Here is a 20,828-nt window from a genome sequence, read left to right on the forward strand (position 1 = left end):
CACATTTTAATCCTTTTGAAAGCTGGCACTGTGATCATGGTGCTGTATCCAGTTAGTTTTGTCTGCAAATTTGCTGTATGACAGAGAGGTTGGTCTCGGAGCTGAGTCTTCCCTGCTCACCCCATGGCACTCCTGGAAACAGCATGATGGTGAAAAATGCTGCAAGATGGACAAGTTCAGCCTCTGGTTGGTTTGGTTTCATCTACAGATACCCTTTGTTCATCGGCCTTCATGCATGGATAGAGCAAAATGCAGACTCCAGTGTGTTCATGAAACCACAGATGGTGATAGGGCATTTTTCAGAGATGGTCCAAGATGACAGAGAAGTGAGCAGATTGACACAGCAGTGAGAAATAAAGGGCAAGGTGTTCTCATTGTGAGCAAGCAGACTGGCAGAATTTGAAACTGGGGAAAGAAAGAACCTGGTATGACATGTATGTAATGTCTGTTTGCACAGTTTGCGTCTGTAGAAGCATTCATGACGTTCAGCCTTTTTCGCAAACCTGTATTTTGTATCCCTGAGAGGTACGTTTTGAAGGAGCAATAGCGCATCATGGTTAGGAACAAGGACCAGCTTAAATCCCTTCCCCATCATGTATTTACCACATGGCCATGAGCAAGTTGCTTCTTTCTCTAAGGCTCTGTTTAACCCTGGTGGAGTAGTGGTTAAGTGCTACGGCTGCTAACCAAAGGGTCGGCAGTTCGAATCCACCAGGCGCTCCTTGAAAACTCTATGGGGCAGTTCTACTCTGTCCTACAGGGTCTCTATGAGTTGGAATTGACTCAATGACCCTGGCATTTTTGTTTTGTCTTATTTAAAGGGGATTGAGGCAGTGACGGTTCGCGATAGAACTCTAGCCTTCGGTGCAAGAAACCTGGGTTCAATTTCCAGCCAATGCATCTCGTTTGCGGTGTCGGCTTGTTCTGTTGCTATGATGCTGAACAAGTTTTAGCAGAACTTCCAGACTAAGATGAACTAGGAAGGAAGATCTGGCAATTTACTTCCAAAAATCGGTCACTGAAAACCCTACTGATAACAACGAAACGTTGTCTAATCAGCAACCAGATTTAAATAAACAATGAGGATGGACCAGGCAGCATTTCTTTCCATTGTGCATGGGATCACCGTGAGTCAGGGGCCCACTTGATGGCAGCTAACAACCACAAGTGGGGATTTGGGTGCCACCTCCCGGAGGTGAGCATGTGAAGATGATAAGACCCTGGGAGGGTCACTTAGCACATGCTTGGCATGTGATTGGCCCCCAAAGGTGGTCCCAGCTACTGCACAAGAGAAAGAAGTTTTCCACAAGTTTGTCCTCGGAGCTTCTGATACAGAGTTCAGCTTAGGTAGAGCTTCCTCCAATGACATTCTCCCTTTACAGGATTCATTGAGGTCTCTTAAGTGGCACCTTGTAAGGGATGTGTACAGAGAATACAATTTTTTTTTTCACATTACTTTAAAAATCTTTTCTGCTTCTGAAAAATTCATCAATGATAAAGACAGATATCATTTTGCTCAGCCAGTTTTGCCCCACGTAGTCAACCATTCACTCACTTTCCATTTATTTAACAAATATTTATTGAGCAACCATTCACCCACTTTCCATTTATTTAACAAATATTTATTGAGCATCTACTATGTATAAGATACCATGTTCGTTACTATGCAGAATCCAAATGCGACCTCTGCATATTCATTCAATTCATTCATTTAGCTATTTATGTACCTATTTACTAAACACTTTCTAAGTACCAACTATATACAAATAATTGTTTCAGGTACTATGTAGAATATATACTTATTAAATAAAAAAAAGATAACCCCCGCCCTCCTTCACCTTAAAATCTAGTAGATGATATATTTTCACTACCACAATAAATATGTATGGGGCTCCTAATACGTGCCAGATTGTAAACAGCTTTGACCGTCAGCCTGAGAAAGCTTAAATTGTAATTGGAGAACTATGCAGATGGAGACAATGGAGAACCATAGAAGGCAATGGAGAACCATGAAAGAGTCGTGAGCAAGAGGATGACATAGTCAAAGTAATGCCTACAAAGATGGATTTGGTGACAGCCACTAAAAGGGAGGAGGGGGGAGTTTACAGATGAGAGAGATAAAAAGGTTACTGTAATATTCTACATGGAAGGTATAGATAAATTAGTGCTTGTCTTTGGGATTTAGATACCTGGAGTCATGTTTTGTGGTAGGAAACATTTTTCCTTGCGTTCAGGTGATGATATAAACTCACTCGATATGGTTGGATCCTTGGAAGATGTGTCTTTACCTGGAAGAGATAAAATGAAAGATCATTTGTGATAATGGACCAAACCAGTTGTAAGCAAGGACTACACGTTGTGATCAAATGACAATTTGTCTTCAGAGATGGTGGCATGTAGAGTTCTAATTATTATCACCACTGCCTAATAATTATTGAGTACTGGACTGTGACTAAAGGACTGCCATACATGCTATATCAGTCCATCCTGGGTGTCCCCATTTTATTAAAAAGCAGATTCCCATCCTTAGGTGAGACTAGGTCTCATGGCTTAGTACACTGTAAGTACTCAATGTATGTGGAAACTACAGAGATCATTATGGACCTAGTAGCTGAGCTGATGGTCAATGGGCAGATAACACAGGGGCTGGAGTGAGGGATAGTGTCATCCTTTGGGAGATGGCTGGAGTATGGTTGTTGTTGTGTTGCTAGGTGCCATCAAGTTGGCTCCAACTCATAGCAACCCCATACACAGCAGAAGAAAACACTGCCCCAACCTGCGCCATCCTCACAATCCTTGCTGTGTTTGAGCCCATTGTTACGGCCCACTGTGTCAGTCTGTCTCATTGAGGGTCTTCCTCTTTTTCACTGATAGTCTACTTTACCAAGCATTATGCCCTCCAGGGACTGCTCCCTCCTGATAACATATCCAAAGTAAGCGAGACAGAATCTTGCTATCCTCGCTTCTAAGGAGATTTCTGGCTGTTCTTCTTTCAAGACAGATTTGTTTGTTCTTTTGGTAGTCCATGGTGTATTCAATATTCTTACCAACAACATAATTCAATTGCATCAATTCTTCTTCTGTCTTCCTTATCATTGTCCAGCTTTCACATGCATATGTTGTTGTTGTTAGGTGCCATCAAGTTTGTTCCAACTCATAGCGACCCTATACACAACAGAACAAAACACTGCCCAGTCCTGAGCCATTCTTAAAATCGTTGTTATGCTTGAACTCATTGTTGCAGCCACTGTGTCGATCCACCTCATTGAGGGTCTTCCTCTTTTCCGCGGACTCTGTACTCTGCCGAGCATGATGTCCTTCTCCATGGACTGATGCCTCCTGACGACGTGTCCAAAGTATATAAGACTCAGTCTTGCCATCCTTGCTTCTAAGGAGCATTCTGACTGTACTTCTTCTAAGATAGATTTGTTCGTTCTTTTGGCAGTCCATGGTATATTCAATATTCTTCACCAACACCACAATTCAAAGGCATCAATTCTTCTTCGGTCTTCTTTATTCATTGTCCAGCTTTCACATGCATATGATGTGATTGAAAATACCATGTCTTGGGTCAGGTGCACCTTAGTCTTCAAGGTGACATCTTTGCTCTTCAACACTTTAAAGAGGTCCCTTGCAGCAGATTTACCCAATCCGATGCGTCTTTTGATTTCTTGACTGCTGGTTCCATGGGTGTTGGCTATGAATCCAAGTAAGATGAAATCCTTGACAACTTCAATATTGTCTCCATTTATCATGTTGTTGCTTACTCGTCCAGTTGTGAAGATTTTTGTTTTCTTTATGTTGAGGGGTAAGCCATACTGAAGGCTGTAGTCTTCAATCTTCATCAGTAAGTGCTTCAAGTCCTCTTCACTTTTGGCAAGCAAGGTTGTCATCTGCATATCACAGGTTGTTAATAAACCTTCCTCCAATTCTAATGTCATGCTCTTCCTCATATAGTCCAGCTTCTCAGATTATTTGCTAAGCATAAAGATTGAATAAGTATGGTAAAAGGATACAACCTTGACACACGCCTTTCCTGATTTTAAACCACAGAGTATTCCCTTCTGTTCAAATGACTGCCTTTCGGTCTATATACAGGTTCCTCATAAGTACAATTAAGTGTTCTGGAATTCCCATTCTTTGCAATGTTATCCATAATTTGTTATGATCCACACAGTCAAATGCCTTCACCTAGTCTCTAAAACACAGGTAAACAACTTTCTGCTATTCTTTGCTTTCAGCCAAGATCTAACTTACATCAGTAATGATATCCCTTGTTTCACATCCTCTTCTGAATCTGGCTTGAATATCTATCATTTACCTGTCCATGTACTGCTGCAAGCATTTTTTAATTATCTTCAGCAAAATTTTACTTGTGTGTGATATTAATGACATTGTTTAATAATTTCCACATCAATTAGATCATCTTTCTTTGTAATGGGCACAAATATGGATCTCTTCCTGTCGGTTGGCCAGGTAGCTCTCTTCCAGATTTCTTGGTATAGACAAGTTAGTGCCTCCAGCGCTGCATCCGTTTATTGAAACATCTCAATTGCTTTCTGTCAATTCCTGGAGCCTTGTTTTTTGCCAGTGCCTTCAGTGCAGCTGGGACCTCTTCCTTCAGTACCATCAGTTCTTGATCATATGCTACCTCCCGAAACTGTTGAATATCAAACAATTCTTTATGGTACAGTGACTCTGTGTATTCCTCCCATCTTCTTTTGCTGCTTCCTGTGTTGTTTAATATTTTGCCCATAGAATCTTTCAATACTGTAACTCAAGGCTTGAATTTTTTCTTCAGTTCTTTCAGGTTGAAAATGCTGATCGTGTTCTTTCCTTTCGGTTTTCTAACTCCAGGTCTTTGCATATGTCATTATAGTACTTTACTTTGTCTTCTCAAGCCACCCTTTGAAATCTTCTGTACAGTTCTTTTACTTCATCATTTCTTCTATTCACATTAGCTACTCCATGTTCAAGAGCAAGTTTCAGAATCTTTTCTCACATCCATTTTGGTCTTTTCTTTCTTTCATGTCTTTTTAATGACCTTTTCCTTTCTTCATGTATGATGTCCTTGATGTCATCCCACAACTCATCTGATCTTCAGCTGTTAATATTCAGTGTACCAAATCTATTCTTGAGATGGTCTCTAAATTCAGGTGGGATATGCTCATGGTCACACCGTGGCTCTCATGGACTTGTTCTAATTTTCTTCAATTTCAACTTGAATGTGTATATGAGCAATTGATGGTCTGTTCCACAGCTGGCCCCTGCCCTGGTCTGACTGATGATATTGTGCTTCTCCATTGTGCTTTTCCATTGTCTCTTTTCATAAATACAGTTGATTTAATTCCTGTTTATTCTATCCAGCATTGTTCAAGTGTGTTTAGTTACCGTTAATGTTGTTGAAAAAAGGCATTCACAATGAAGAAGCCATTGGTCTTGCAAAATTCATCACGCGATCTCTGCATTGTTTCTATTACCAAGGCCATGTTTTCTAACTACTAAGTCTTCTCCTTGGTTTCCAACTTTCATATTTTAATCACCAGTAATTATTAATGCATCTTGATTGCATATTTGATCAGTTTCAGACTGCAGAACTTGGTAAAAATCCTCAATTTCTTCATCTTTGACATTAGTGTTTGATGCATAAATTTGAATAATAATCTATTGACTGGTGTTCCTTGTAGGCATATGGATATTATCCTATCACTGACAGTGTTGTACTTCAGTATAGATCTTAAAATGTTCCTTTTGACAATGAACGTGACGCCATTCCTCTTTAATTCGTGATTCCCAGCATAGTAGACCATTTGATTGTCAGATTTGAAATGGCCAATACCAGTCCATTTCAGCTTACTAAGCTTGGATATTGATCTTTATGCATTCCATTTCATTTTTGACGACTTCCAGTTTTCCTAGATTCATACTTTGTAATTTCCACAATCTGATTATTAAAGGATGTTTGCAGCTCTTTCTTCTCATTTTGAGTTGTACCGCATCAGCAAATGAAGGTCCCGAAAGTTTTAGTCCATCTGCCTCATTAAGGCCATCTCTACGTAGAAGAGGCAGCTCTTTCCCCAGTCATATTTTGAGTGCCTTTCTACCTGAGGGACTCACCTTCCAGGGCTATATCAGACAATGTTCCACTGTTATTCATTAGGTTTTCACTGGCCAGTTTTTTCAAAAGTAGACTACCAGGTCCTTCTTCCTAATCTGTTTTAATCTGGAAGTTCCACTGAAACCTGTCCACCATGAGTGACCTGCTGATACTTGAAATACTGGTGGTATAGCTTCCAGAATCACAGCAACACAAAAAGCAAGCCAACACAGTACAACAAACTGACAGATGAGTGGAGGAAAAAAAAATTCCTAGTCCCCTTTTTTCCCTACTCTATCTCAGAACATATAGGTTTGGAGTCTGAAGATGTGCATTTTTAATAAATACCTTGGGTATTTCTGCACCATATTTTGTTTATCCATTTGTCTGTTGATGGGCACCTAGGTTGTTTCCATCTTTTTGCTATTGTAAACAGTGCTGCAATGAATATGGGTGTGCATATATCTATTCATACGACAGCTCTTATTTCTGTAGGATATATTCCAAGGAGTAGGATTGCTGGGTTGTTCTATTTCTAGCTTTTTAAGGAAGTGCCAAATCGATTTCCAAAGTGGCTGTACAGTCCCACCAGCAGTGCATAAGTGTTCCTGTCTCTCCACAACCTCTCCAATACTTATTATTTTGTGTTTTTTGGATTAGTGCCAGCCTCGTAGGGGTAAGGTGGTATCCCATCGTAGTTTTGATTTGCATTTCTCTACTGGCTAATGATTGTGACCATTTCCTCATGTATCTGTTAGCTGCCTGAACCCCTTCTTTGGTGAAGTGTCTGTTTGTATCCTTAGCCCATTTTTTAATTGGGTTATTTGTCTTTTCTTTGTGGAGGTGTTACAGTATCTTGTAGATTTTAGAGATTAGATCCATATTGGATACGTTGTAGGCAAAAATTTTTTCCAAGTCTGTAGGTTCTCTCCTTACTCTTTTGGTGAAGTCTTTTGATGAGCATAAGTGTTTGATTTTTAGGAGCTCCCAGTTCCCTAGTTTCTCTTCTGGTGTTTGTGCATTGTTAGTTATTGTTTGCATTTTGTTTATGCCATGTATGAGGGCTCCTAGCATTGTTCATATTTTTTCTTCCATGATCTTTATCATTTTAGATTTTATATTTAGGTCTTTGATCTATTTTGAGTTTGTTTTTGTGCATGGCGTGAGGTATGGGTCTTGTTTCACTTTTTTGCAGATGGATATCCAGTTATGCCAGCACCATTTGTTAAAAAGACTGTCTTTTCCCCATCTAACAGACTTTGGGCCTTTGTCAAATATCAGCTGCTCATAGGTGGATGAATTCGAACCTGGATTCTCAATTCTGTTCCATTGGTCTAAATATCTGTTGTTGTACCAGCACCAGGCTGCTTTGACTACTGTGACGGTATAATAGGTTCTAAAATCAGGTAGTGTGAGGCCTGCCACTTTGTTTTCTTCAGTAATGCTTTATCCAAGGCCTCTTCCCTTGCCATATGAAGTTGGTGATTTGTTTCTCCATACCATTAAAAAGTATCATTGGAATTTAGATCAACAATCATGGTATATTTTTCCACTTATGTAGGTCTCCTTTGGTTTCTTGTAGCAGTGTCTTGTAGTTTTCTTTGTGTAGGTGTTTTATGTCTCTGGTTAGGTTTATTCCTAAGTATTTTATCTTCTTGGGGGCTATTGTAAATGTGTTGCTCTGGTGATTTCCTTTTAGAAGTTCTCTTCGAATCCAACTGATTTTTGTATGTTTATCTTGTATCCTGATAATTTGCTGAAATCTTCTTTTCATTCCAGTAGTTTTCCTGTGGATTCTTTGGGGTTTTCTGTACATAACACTATATCATCTGCAAATAGGGATACTTTTACTTCTTGCTTGCATATTTCTGATGTCCTCTGGGGCTAAGCTCTGAAGTAGAGAGAGTCAATTTATCTGAAGCCTTGGATTTGGCAACTCTTTAAAAAACAATGAGGAATCTGGAAAATTAGAATAAGCTCTATAATAGTATGGACATTAGTAGTTGCATAGTGATTTACAGTTTACAGAGAGCTGTTGTACACATGGAGTTATATTTCAAGATAAAGCAATTTGAAGACTTGAGCTAAGTCTTGAAAATGAATCAAAGACAATTCAAGTCAGCCAAAACTGTCATATAGAATGAAGCATCTTAGGAAAAATATATGATTTTTTTTTTTAATTGCTGAAAGGAAATAAACCAAAAGGTCCATGGCGGTTATTGCCGAATCATTTTTAATCATCTTTTCTACACTTTTGTCAACTTGCCAAATATTCTGTAATGGACATGCATTTGTTTTCTAACACTGAAGGTATCCAGAGAAGTAGCTAGGAAACAGATTCTGCAATCAGACAGTCCTGGACTCAAACCCTGGCTTCATCATTAGCCATGCCACCTTAGGAAGTTATATAAACTCTGAGTTTCATTTTCTTCATGAAAAATGGGGGTCTTGATTGTAGTTTCATCATACAGTTGTTATGATTAAGAGAAATTATAGGCAGAATAGTCAGTGCACTTGGTAGCAAATATTAAGTGATCAATAGATGCTAAGTCAACCTCTATTGTTTCTTTTCTTTCATAGCATCTGTTCCCTGGGTGGATTTCCTTGAGAAGGCCATCCTTCCCAGTCCATAAGGTTCAGACGGCACTGACTCCATTCCTAGCTCCAAAAGTGGGCGCATGACTCAAGCACCAGTGTGGTGAGATTAATTACCTTTGTGTGTGGCCTTTCTAGCCGTGAGCTTGGTAACTCCCACCCAGCTGATTGTGTGATAGGATAACTGTGGCCTACCAAGGGGATTGGTCAGTTTTGCCTTAAAAGAGAGCCAATTCCAGAGCAGGAGGAGGAACCTAACACCAGCAAGGAAAGAGAGACTTATCAGCAGGAGACAGTGTGCTGGGTTTCCTGGCCCATGGAGAGAGAAAGCTGAGTGCCTTTGGGCAGAGACTGAGGGCCAGGGAGAGGCTGTCCTGATGGAAGAATTGTATCCTGAGTGTTCTTGAGCCTGAATTGTAACTGTGACTTTCCTAGTAAACCTCATAATTGTGAGTATGGCCTGTGAGTTCTGTGTGGCCATTGGCAATGAATTAGCAAAGCCAGTAGAGAGTGCTGTGGGAGGGACATTTGGTGTCAGAATTAGTAAAGATGCCAGAGAGAGGAGGCATGTCTGACCTCCACCTCATGGGAATCAACCTTGGGCTCTTGAACTTGGTTCTCCCTTCTTCTTGTGAAGTAAGAGGCAGTCAGACACTGCTTTCAAGCTGTTTTTACAAACAGCCAATCAGATTGTTATCCCATGGCCACGTGACCAAAGTTAAGCCAATGAGAATTAGTCCCAAGACCCTTATCAGCACAGTTAGGGAAGAGATGGTTCCTTTCTATTGTACCTGAAACTGTGACTACGACAGCCTGGAGTGTGGGACCCACCATGGGGAAAAAAAGATTGCCTAAGTTTGAGACCAGCCCAGTAGAAGCAGAGCTTAGGAAAGATAAGTTCCTAGCAACATCATTTGAATACCTTGATCCAGCCGTACTTGAAACAAACTACTCCTGGACTTTCATTCATAAATCAACTAATTACCTTTTGGTGTAAGCTGGCTTCAATTTTAATATTATTAAGCAGAAAAAAATTAACACTCGATTCAAAAACATTGAGATTTATAATATACTGCCAAACTGCTCTCCAAAGGTGATGTACCATTTTGCATTCCCACAAAAAATGTATGGAAGTTCTAATTGCTCCACACCCTCACCAACCTTTATATTATCAGTCTTTTTAATGTTAGCCATTCCAGTAGGTGTGTAGTGGTATCTCATTGTGGTTTCAATTTGCATTTCCCTAATAGCTAATGATGTTGAGTATTTTTCATATTTGCTATCCATATATATTCTGTGAGAAAGTCTCTGTACAAATACTTTACCCATTCTTAATTGGATTGCTTGTCTTCTCATTATTAAGTTTTAAGAGTCTTTGGTTATACGTTCTGGATACAAGTATCAGATACTTTTTTGCAAATATTATCTCTCATTCTTTGGTTTGCTCTTTGGTTTCTTAACAGACTTATACAGGTGAGGGGAAAGAAGAATTACCAGTAAAGAGATCAGCAGAATAGGCAAGAATGAGCTTTGTGTGCACATGAGACAGTAAAGAGGCCAAGCCTGTATGGATGGAAAAGGTAGGTTAGAGTGGGTGTAAAGTTGATGTATATGGTAAGGTCAGGTTAGGGAGAGCATTACAAGGCAAGCAGAGGAATTTGCAATGGATACAACAAGCAATGAGGGCACAGCAACGTTCTTGAGCATAGCAGTGACATAATGAAAGCAGAAATTCTACCTGGAGTGGCACTGGAAGGACAGGGAAGGGGAAAATGGCAGGCAGGGAGACCCACTGGAAGGCTGTTAGAATCATCCAGGGTTCTGAGTGTGAGAATGTACACTGTGATCCTGGCAACAGAAAGTAAGGGAATAGAGTGAATTACGCTATATTTTTTTATATAATTTGTTTTATTTTTGTTTTTGTTGCTGTTGTTGAGAGAATACACAGAAAAACATAACACCAATTCAACCATTTACATCGAAATCTCATTGATTAAGGGTAGAGTTCCACAGCAAATTATTGTAATTGCTGTCAATAAGTTGTACACCTATAAAAAGTTGATTGGCAAAAGTTGCATGATAGATACATTTACAACAACAACAAAGAGTAGCTGCTGAGGCTGCTTAAGTACAACCAAGCACCTCATGGGATTTGGTTCCTCAGTTTAGAGGTTTAGGGTCAGAGTTTCATGGTACATCTCAGTTAATTGGTTTAATCACGTGTTTAGTGCTTCTATTCTACCTCCTAGTTCATTGCATAGTGTCTGGGGTCTTCAAAACTTGCAAGTGGTCATCCAAGCCACAATGGTTGGTCTCTATTCGCCTGGAACAACAGAGGAAGAAGGAGAGGCAGGAATGGGAAGAGGAACAACTGCCACCTCTGCCATGAGACCAGAACTGGATAATACCTGGCTACCATTACTGAGCATTTTAATCGAAGATTCTATAGAAGAATCCTGATCAAAAAGGTGAAAATGCAGAACAGGATTTCAGATTCTCACGGAATCCAGACTGTCTGGAGCCACAAAGACTGGATAAGCCCCTGAAACTATTGCCCTGAGATAATCTTTAAACCTTAAACCAAAAATATCCCTGAAAGCTTCTTGAAACCAAACAATAGTTTAGCTCAACGAGAATGTCTGCCTTGAGCATTATGAGCTTTTAAGATCTATCTATAGGAGATCAAATTGATAACATTGACTCAAAAGATTATATAGGAACCTTAGGGGGCAGTGAGTTTATGTTAATGGGGGAAGAATAACTCAGGAAACGAGGGAGAGTGGTTGCACAACTTGAAGAACGTAACCAATGTCACTGAATTGTACACGGAGAAACTGTTGACAGTTTTTATTATAACGTAAGAAAAGAGAAGGTATCTTGACATATTGAATAGAGGGCTAAAGATGGGGTAGAGACAATAATCACAGAGAATGAATGTAGGAAGAGATTTAAGAGATCATTCAGTTCAGCCCCTAATTTTACTGTTGAAGAACTAAGGCTCAGAGAAGGGTAGCAATTTTTCCAAGGCCACACAGTAAGTTAGCGACATAGTAGAGGCAATCCAGATCAGGGTAAAGACTGTGCTGTATCCACTATATTAAACACACCTCAGAACTCAAAGTCCTCTAATCAGCAACTTGCTGGAAATGAGAATTCACTCCCAGACTCTCCTTGCCCCTACTCACCTACCAAAAAAAGAAACCGTTACTGTCAGTCAATTCTGAGTCATGGTGACCCCATGTGTTACAAAGTAGAACTGCTCCATAGGATGTCTCGGCTGTAATCTTTACAGAAGCAGATTACCAGGCCTTTCTTCCATGGTGCTGTCAGGTGGGTTCAAACCGTCAACCTTTAGGTTAATAACCAAGGATGAACCTTTTGCACCACCTACCACCACCCCCAAATTTAAGAAGAAAACTAAGCAGTAAACTTTTTCGCTGTACTCTTTTTTCTCCACCCACATACTTTTTTTCCTCTTTGGCATAACAAACCTGCCACCAGCAGTTTTTAAGGGGTAAATCCGCCTTCTCCTTGATGAGACAGATATCAAATTAGAACGACAGCTACATCTATCAATATGGATAGATCGCAGATCATAACGGTGAGAGGGAAAAAAATGCAAGTTGCATAATGATATGACAATGTAATGTCGTTTTGTTTAAGTGTGAAAATCTGCAAAGCAATTCTTTGCAATGATTATGGGTATATGAATGTGTAGTACAGGCACAAAACAACTGAACTCACGAAAGCGATTAACTCTGGGATGGAAAAGAAGCGAATGGCATTGGGAAGAGATATCTGTGGGACCCTAATTATATCTGTAATGTTCTATTTTTTAAAAAAGAAAGTTGGAAACAAAAAATAAATAAAATTGGATAAAGCTAGATGGTGGGTTTATTATCTTAATATTCTCTATTATGTATATGTTTGTAATACCTTACAAGTTTTTTAAAATTCAAACGTGAAGCATTATTGACTGTTCTCACCATTCACTCTTGAGCTCCTGTTGTTATACTGATCATTTATACTTACCAAAAGTGTTCAAAGGAAAGTTACAAATTCCAGTGACCAGTGTAATTAAGGGTATCCCTCCCACAACTCTGTTTAAAGGCATAAGTGTGCCAAATTTCTTCAAGAAAACGTTGACGTGATAACTAGTTTATTCAACAATGGTGTCATGGATTGAATTGTGTCCCCCTGCCCCCAAATATGTGTCAACTTGGTTAGGCCATGATTTCCAGTATTGTGTGGTTGTCCTCCATTTTGTGATTGATATAATTTTTCTACATGTTGTAAATCCTAATCTCTGCCTGTGGTTAATGAGACAAGATTGGATTCTGTTGAAGAGGATTAGAGTGGGATGTAACACCCTTGCCTAGGTCACATCCCTGATCCAACGTAAATGAAGTTTCCCTGGGGTATGGTTTGTATCACCTTTTATCTCACAAGAGATAAAAGGAAAGGGAAGCAAGCAGAGAGTAGGGAAAACCTCGTACCACCAAGAAAACAGTGCCAGGAGCAGAGTGCGTCCTTTGGGCCCAGGGTTCCTGCTCAGAGAAGCTCCCAGACCGAAAGAAGATTGATGACGAGGATCTTCCTCCAGGGCCCGACAGAAAGAGAAAGCTCTCCCCTGGAGCTGGTATCCTGAATTTGAACTTCTAGCTTACTAGACTGTGAAAGAATAAACTTCTCTTTATTAAAACTATCCACTTGTGGTATTTCTGTTACAGCAGCAGTAAATGATTAAGACAAATGGCAAGAATCACAAAGGGCCTAGGAAGTCAGAGATGGTGGTAATTGACCAAAAACCCACATTTCCACCGTGTGCAATCAGGAGATTTATGTGAGCACCTGAGTTGCATCACGGGGAACAGGTACTATAGATAAGGCCCATGTGGAGAGAATGCAGTTCACCCGGTATATTCACAGCGAACGTTGATTATTTCATCACACAATGGCACACCAGTTGGGCAGCTTTCTAGGGCTCAGAGCTATCAGGAGCCCTCTCCTGTCTGCCTCACTGTTTGTTCTTCACTGTTCATTCCCACCCTCACAGACACAATAGCAGAAGTGCCCAAAGAAACCTGAGTACAGACTCATACTCCAGTGGAGTCAGGAATTAGAAAGAAGGAGTGTGGAGGTGGTCAATATTAGCTAATAATAAAACAGTTCACAACAACTGAGGGGTCACCAGAAGCCCAACTTTGCTAAGTCCATGAGACGAATTATTTGATTTAATCCTTACAACAGACCCATGTGGTAGGTACTACCGCTGGATCCACTTTACAGAAAGGAAAGCTGAGACCCACAGCGGGTAAAAGACTTGCCCAAGTCCACACACTGTTAAGTCACTCCAGGATGTGTCTCATGCTTTGTTCCAATCCTCTGTGGTTAAGTGCTACGTCTGCTAACCAAAAAGGTTGGCAGTTCGAATCCACCAGGTGCTCCTTGGAAACTCTATGGGGCAATTCTACTCTGTCCTACAGGGTCGCTATGAGTCGGAATCGACTCGACAGCAATGGGTTCGGTTTGGGTTTTAGAGTGGGGATGCTTATACCAACTGGCCTCAGACCCACAATAGCATATCAACCTCCCTGGGGAAAAACCTGACAAGCATGGAGAACAGTAGGAAGGATGGCATGAGAAACTTAAACAGAAATAAATATCAGCATGAGTCTTGTTAGAAAGTGAACCTAGGATTCCAACCAACTGTCAATGATGAGAGAATTAAATAACTGAATGATAGTGCTATAAGAACTTTGAGGACGCCTTCTTCAATACCAGTTTGTTCGTATATTTGGAGCTGCAGACCTGTTTTACAAGAAATCTTTGGCTGAAGGACAGGATGTCAAGCCAAAGCAGAGCTGCTCTAGCTGAAGCTGAGGGCCAAGGAGCAGGGGCAGAGTTCCCTAAGACACCTCCACGGGGCTGAGTTGACAACCCCCTGTCTTACAGATGAACTCGTGATATGCTAGGATGAGAGAAAAGTAATAAAAAAGGCTAACGTTTTTTGTGCTTAACTGTGCACTGGACTGTTTTAAGGGTTTCACGTGTAGACTTAATCCCCACGACAACCCTCCATAGAAGGCATAATTATATCCCCATGGAGAAAAAAATTGTACAGATGAAGAAGCTTAAGTATAGAGAATTTAAGAAAATTGCTCAAACCAAGTAAAGAAACAAGATCAAATCCAGACACTTTGGCCTCCAAGGCGAGGTGATTAACCACGATGTGATATATACCTAACTAGGGGTAAACTGAGTCAGTTTGCAAGCACAGGTCCTATCTTCCAGACCAGTGATCCTGTGCGTCTCCCAATACCCAATGCTATGTCTGCCCCATGGGGAACAATGGCACCAATTCAAGAGGAAGTTCTGAAAGGCTTATAAATCCCAGAAATCTGAAGAAGGAAAATTATTCGTAGCTGAAGGTCATGCTTTGTGCCAAGGGCATTGTTTGGGGTTTTGGCTGCTTGTAAATTTGGGGCCAGGCATAGCCTTGGTTTGGAAGCTACTTCTTGCTATAGGTGCCAAAGTGCCTAGGCTAGGACTTTAAGCAAAGGAGGCAGAACACATCTGCTTAGGTTTGCTTGACCAGTCCCTGGGTGGTACAAATGGTTAAGCACTCAACTACTAACTAAAAGATTAAAGGGTCAAACCCTCTCAGAGGTGCCTTGGAAGAAATGTCTGGTGATCTTCTTCTGAAAGGTCACAGTCTTGAAAACCCAATGGAGCATAGTTCTAATCTGCAGCACTTGGAGTCACCATGAATTGGAATCAACTAGACAGCAGCTGGTTTAGTTGGTTTTAGTGCCTTCTATGTTGTTGAATCCACATCACAAGACTGTAAAGGGGAAGCCATCTGTCTGGGGGTGAAAGTCCTTGGCTAGGGTTGCTCCTGGGCTCCCCATCTCAGGAACCATAGAAGAGCTCCAGTAAGACATAAATCCCAACAAGGGTTAGGGATGATTCCTTGGCATAATGCTCCTCTATCACTCATTTATGTCTTCCCCAATCCACCCCTTCTCCCCAAAACCTAACACCCAGACCACCACTCATCCTGATAAACTCCACATGTGACTGAGCCCCACCTGAGTGCCATTCTAAAAAGAAGCATTGCCTTAGGGTGACCAACTATTCTGCTGGGCGTGGAACTATGCTGGTTTGAGCACTGGAAGTCCCATGTCCCTGGAAAGCCCCCAGTCCCAGGCAAACCAGGAGGGTTGGTTACCCTTTGTTAAATCTCAGATGACTTGACAACTTCTTAGAGCAATATCTCTCCACGGCCTTAACTTGACTTACCCAAAGGAAAAAAATCATACTGTAACAGGTAAGAGGCAGGAGAGTGGCGTTTTTCTCCACTAACAGCACCCTGATGAAAACAGGGTGGGGTGACTGAGCCCAAATATGCCCTCCCATAGGCCACAGAGGAACCCCTGCCTGAGTGTTCTTCCTGTCCTAGGGAATCTTGGGAAGAAAGGAAGTCACACCCTGGGAGTGGCAGCCAAGAGCAGCACTTGCTCCTCAGCAGAGGAGCTGAAAGCCTCTTTCTTCAGGAAAAGATGTTTCGCAGGCTTCACTCCCTTTTCTCAAAGCCAGAATGAAAAATACTTAACTGGGGAGGAAGGTGAGGCAGCCAGAAACCACAGCCATCTCTCCATATTTGGAAGAGCAGCTCCCCAACCCAGAGAGCCCCTGACCCTTTTATGGACAAACCAGTTTGGCCATGCCACCGCAGGCCAGGGTCCCTAGTATACTCACCTGAGCCCCAGGACAGACTCCGCTCCCCAGAAATGCAGAAGCAGCCACCCATGTGTGCACCATCCTCCCAGGCTGAGGCCCCTGGGAACACCGACCAGAATAGGGCTGGGAGCGGACAGTCTCCCAGTGGTGTCCCTCCTCCCGCCTCCTCCTCCCAGCACACAAGGACCAAGGCCCAGCTCAATGCACAATGCGGCCTTTGATATCTGGCTGCAGCAGGAAGCCAAGTGAGGATGGGAGGGGCCACCCAGCCCAAAGGCCAAGAGTCCTTGCACTGTAGCCCTCTGCCTGGGGAGTGGCACTCCTCCCTGCCTTTCTTTGGATTACTTCATGCCTATCAGGCTGAGGCACATTCTTTGCATTCTAGAATTGAGATACATGGTTTGGTTCTTGTGGGGGCAGTCAGAACGGGGGAGGAGAGCAGAGAGTATGCCAGAAATCAAGGCTTCGTTCTTTTCCCTCCCTGAGTGACTTGGCCTACACAGACTTGCCTGCCACCCCTGAAAAGTCATCCCCACCCAGCTTCTCTCTGTAGATGCCACCCTTGGTTATCTGGATGGAGCTGGATTGTTGGCTTAGTGACTCACCTCAACCCCAGCAGCATCAATAAGCCAATTCCTTGCTGAAGAAGGGGCCAACCCACAGCCGAGAGCTTCCAAAGTCTTTTCGGAAGGAACCTGGGAAATCACCTGAGGTACCCCAGGCATTTTATAGGTGAGAGGATGGAGGACCAAATAGGATAAGACAACAAGTATGCATGAAAAACTGGTCACACCAGAGTAACTTCTTTCTGTTTTTGACAGGTGATGACATAGGGGAATGCAGATGACACCCAAAAAAAAAAAGAAACCCTGTTGCCGTCAAGTGACCGTATAGGACAGAGTAGAACTGCCCCATAGGGTTTCCAAGGACCCGCTGGTGGATTTGAACTGCTGACCTTTTGGTTAGCAGCCATAGCTCATCGTAGTTTTTAACCACTATGCCACCAGGGCCCTAGATGACACAGAGTGGCTGAATTCATACACCCTCCCATAAGATCTCACAAAGGAGATGGAGAAAATATGGACAAATGCCAATGAGGTTGGACAAATACGTGACAGATCTAATAGCCAAGGTCAAGGATCACTGGTTAGTTACTGTTTCCTCAGATGCCTGCAGCGAAGGTCAACCGGCAAAGGGAAGAGATGTGAGAAGAGAGAAGGCAGGGTCATGGTAGGCCTGGGCAGTAGGCTGCTTGGAGACTGAGCCTACAGTCAGGCTCACAAGGATGTTAGGGAGGGAGTGGCCTGCTCAAGTTTATGTTGTAGAAGAGCCACTGGGGGAATGGCCTGGGGGTCATTCTCACTGGAGTGGGCAAGAGGATCCACCACACACACCAGCTCAGCCCCAGGTGATGAGGCCTCAGCCATATTTCTGAAGTCTGGCTTCGACTTCATGCCCGCTGATCTTGAGTCACAGTTATTGTTGTTGTTAGCTTCCCTCAAGTCGGTTCCTGACGCATGGTGACCCCATGCACAATGGAATCATAAAGTTGTGATCCAGAGCATTTTCACTGGCTGATTTTGGGAAGTAGATCCCCAGGCCTTTCTTCCTAGTCTGTCTTTGTCTGGAAGCTCTGCTCTATGTCATAGCAATACACAAGCCTCCACTGACAGATGAGTGGTGGCTGCACATGAGGTACGTTGGTTGGGAATCAATACTGAGTTCTCCTGCCTCGAAGACAAGACTTCTACCACTGAGCCACCTCTGCCCTCTGAGTCTCAGTTTCGGAATATTTACTGTGAGCCAGGCACTCTCATAACAGCCCCATGATGTAGGCATTATCATTTCCACTTTGTAAGTGAGGAAATTGAGGTAGAGGGTCTCAGAACTTGTCCAAGGCCATGCTGTTTGTCAAGGTCAGATTCAGGACTTGAGCCAAGTCTACTTGATTCCATAGTCCAGGAGCTTCAATTTTGTGGTATAAGGCCTTCTTCTATGACAACAAGGACACACTATGGAGAAGGGCTAGGTGATCAAATACTGAAACCTCTGGAGCTATGACCACTTAGGAAAGCTCAGGAGAGGAGGGCCGATTGATGTGGCGGGGCGGTGGGGAGTCACTCTCCAACCACATTGTCTCCATGGAGGATGATTCCTCTGTGCACACCGACTTAAAGTATCCACTTTCCATAATGCGTTCTATGCCCTTTCCCTCATCCAAACACAATGCTTTTAATATAAATTAGCATCTTTGGGAGGACCCAAGGTGAAATGGTAACGGTCTCTTTAGAAAGTAGCTACTCAGAATCTTGGAGGTACATGAGAATTTGCGAATGAAGAGAAGCCATGGTCTAACTAGCACATGCAGGCAGATGTTCAGAGTTACTACTCCCCTTTGACTTGCCTACACAAGACCCTCAGCACATGTGTAGCAGCAGCAATCAGAAATGGTAAATTATCCAGGGCCAACCGTTGGAAGAGACCCCAGACCATCTGTCACAGAAGACACTCTAAGGCAGTTGGTTGAAACACACACTTTGGAAAATCTAAGATGAATACTCTCCTCTGAATAAAGTTATGTAAGGAGCTAATGCTGTTCTGCTTGTGGGTAGCTCAGATGAATTCATGCAGAATGAAGAGCCTTCTAGACAGACAGAGCAGCAGGTGCAACGTCCTGAGGCTGGAACTTGCTTGATGTGTTAAAGGAAGAGCATGTGAGGCTGGAGTCCAGTGAAGCAGGGGAGGGTCTAGAGCTGCAATTAGAGAAAGTAGGAGGTCAGCTTCTGTAGGACATTGAAGCCATTTAAGGGCTTCAACTTTTACTCTGAAATGAGATAGCAGCCAATGGAGAATACTAAATAGAAGAGGAACATGATGGACTTGTGGCTTTAAAGGATCACTCAGCCTGCTCTGTGGAAAATGGGCTGTAACCAGGATTCCAAGTGGAGGCCATTGTAATTTCCAGGAGAGAGATGATGAGGACTTCAACTATGAGGCTATCAGTCAAATTGTGAGAAAGGCTTAGCTACTAGATGTATTTTGACAGAAGATCCATGAGGATGTACTAATGGATTGAATGTATGAGGAAAAAAATCAAATTCAAGATGGTTATGTCTTTCGACCTGAACAACTGGAATAATAAATTTAATATTTATTGAAATGTTCAACACTGGGAGAGGAGAAGCTTGTGGGTTGAAATCAGAAGTTTGGTTTTATACATATTAAGTTTAAGAGTCCTTTACTACACCCAATCAGAGATAGATTTAGAAACCTAGCGTTCAGGACAATGTACAAGCTGGAGATGAATTTGGGGATTGTCAATGAGTAGAGGTCATTAAAGCCACAGACTGGATGAGTTCTCCTAAGGAATGGGTGCTGAATAGAATACAGAGGAGGTATCAGGACTGACAACTGAAAGCACACCAAAATTTTTATTGGACTAGGAAAGGAGGAGGATCCCTGGTGGCACAATGGTTAAGCACTTGGCTGTTAACCTAAAGGTTCGTGGTTCGAACCCACCCAGCGACTTCACAGGAAAAAGACCTGGTAATCTGCTCCCCTAAAGATTACAGCCTAGAAAACCATATGGGGCAGTTCTACTCTGTCACATGGGATTGCGATGAGTCAGAATTAATTTGATGGCACCTAACAACAGCAACAAGAGAAAAGGAGGAAAAAACAGCAAGAGAGATTGAGAAGGAGTAGCCACGGAGAGAGGATGAAAGTATGGTGGCTCAAAATTCAAGTAAAGAAAGTATTTCAAAGACAGGAAGTAACTGATTGTGTCAAATGCTGCTAATAAGTAAGATGCAGACTGAGAACTTAGCACAGGACATCTTGGTGGAGCAATAGAGATAAAAGTTTGGTTGGAGAAGGATCAAGAGTGGCCACGGAGAGAGGATGAAAGTATGGTTGCTCAAAATTCAAGTAAAGGAAGTATTTCAAGGACAGGAAGTAATTGATTGTGTCAAATGCTGCTAATGAGTAAGACACAGGCTGAGACCTTAGCACAGGACATCTTGGTGGAGAAATAGAGGTAAAAGCTTGGTTGCAGAAGGATCGAGAGTATATGGTAAAGAAAAGGCAGATATCTAACCTGCATTTCCTCCCTTACCGTTATCACCAAATATTCGTTGTCCCCTTGGTATTTGTTAGGCCATTATAAAGACATTGACTTTTACTCAAGTGAAATGGCACACTTGTGCTGAAGCCTGATAAAATATGACTTATAAAAACATAAGGAGTCCTGGTGGCGAAAGAGTTAAGCTCTCACTGCTAACCAAAAGGTCATCAGTTTGAACCCACTCAGTGGCTCTGCAGAAGAGAAGACCTGGAAATCTTCTCCCCTAAAGATTACACCTACGAAACTCTATGATACAGCTCTCTGTCCTAC

The 20,828-nt window shown here is 42.1% G+C and overlaps 1 protein-coding gene across 5 annotated transcripts in view; it reads right to left on the minus strand.

Annotated features, from left to right (window-relative positions):
- Positions 1-20,828, minus strand: part of SH3TC2 (SH3 domain and tetratricopeptide repeats 2) — a 122,818-nt gene that overhangs the window by 70,367 nt on the left and 31,623 nt on the right. For 2 of the 5 annotated variants that reach the window (XM_049874028.1, XM_049874027.1), the window contains exons 2-3: positions 17,041-17,142; positions 2,190-2,288 (exon numbers count right to left, since the gene is read on the minus strand). Coding sequence is in view for 4 of the 5 variants with exons in the window: in XM_049874027.1 (XP_049729984.1) it covers positions 2,190-2,199 (10 nt within the window). In the remaining variant the exon portion in view is untranslated. Of the gene's footprint in view, positions 1-2,189; positions 2,289-16,453; positions 16,963-17,040; positions 17,143-20,828 lie in introns of those variants that run through there. The other 3 variants (XM_049874025.1, XM_049874024.1, XM_049874026.1) reach the window with 2 other exon arrangements.

This window comes from Elephas maximus, chromosome 2, assembly GCF_024166365.1.
Source record: "Elephas maximus indicus isolate mEleMax1 chromosome 2, mEleMax1 primary haplotype, whole genome shotgun sequence".
In the NCBI taxonomy this organism is placed as follows: domain Eukaryota; kingdom Metazoa; phylum Chordata; class Mammalia; order Proboscidea; family Elephantidae; genus Elephas; species Elephas maximus.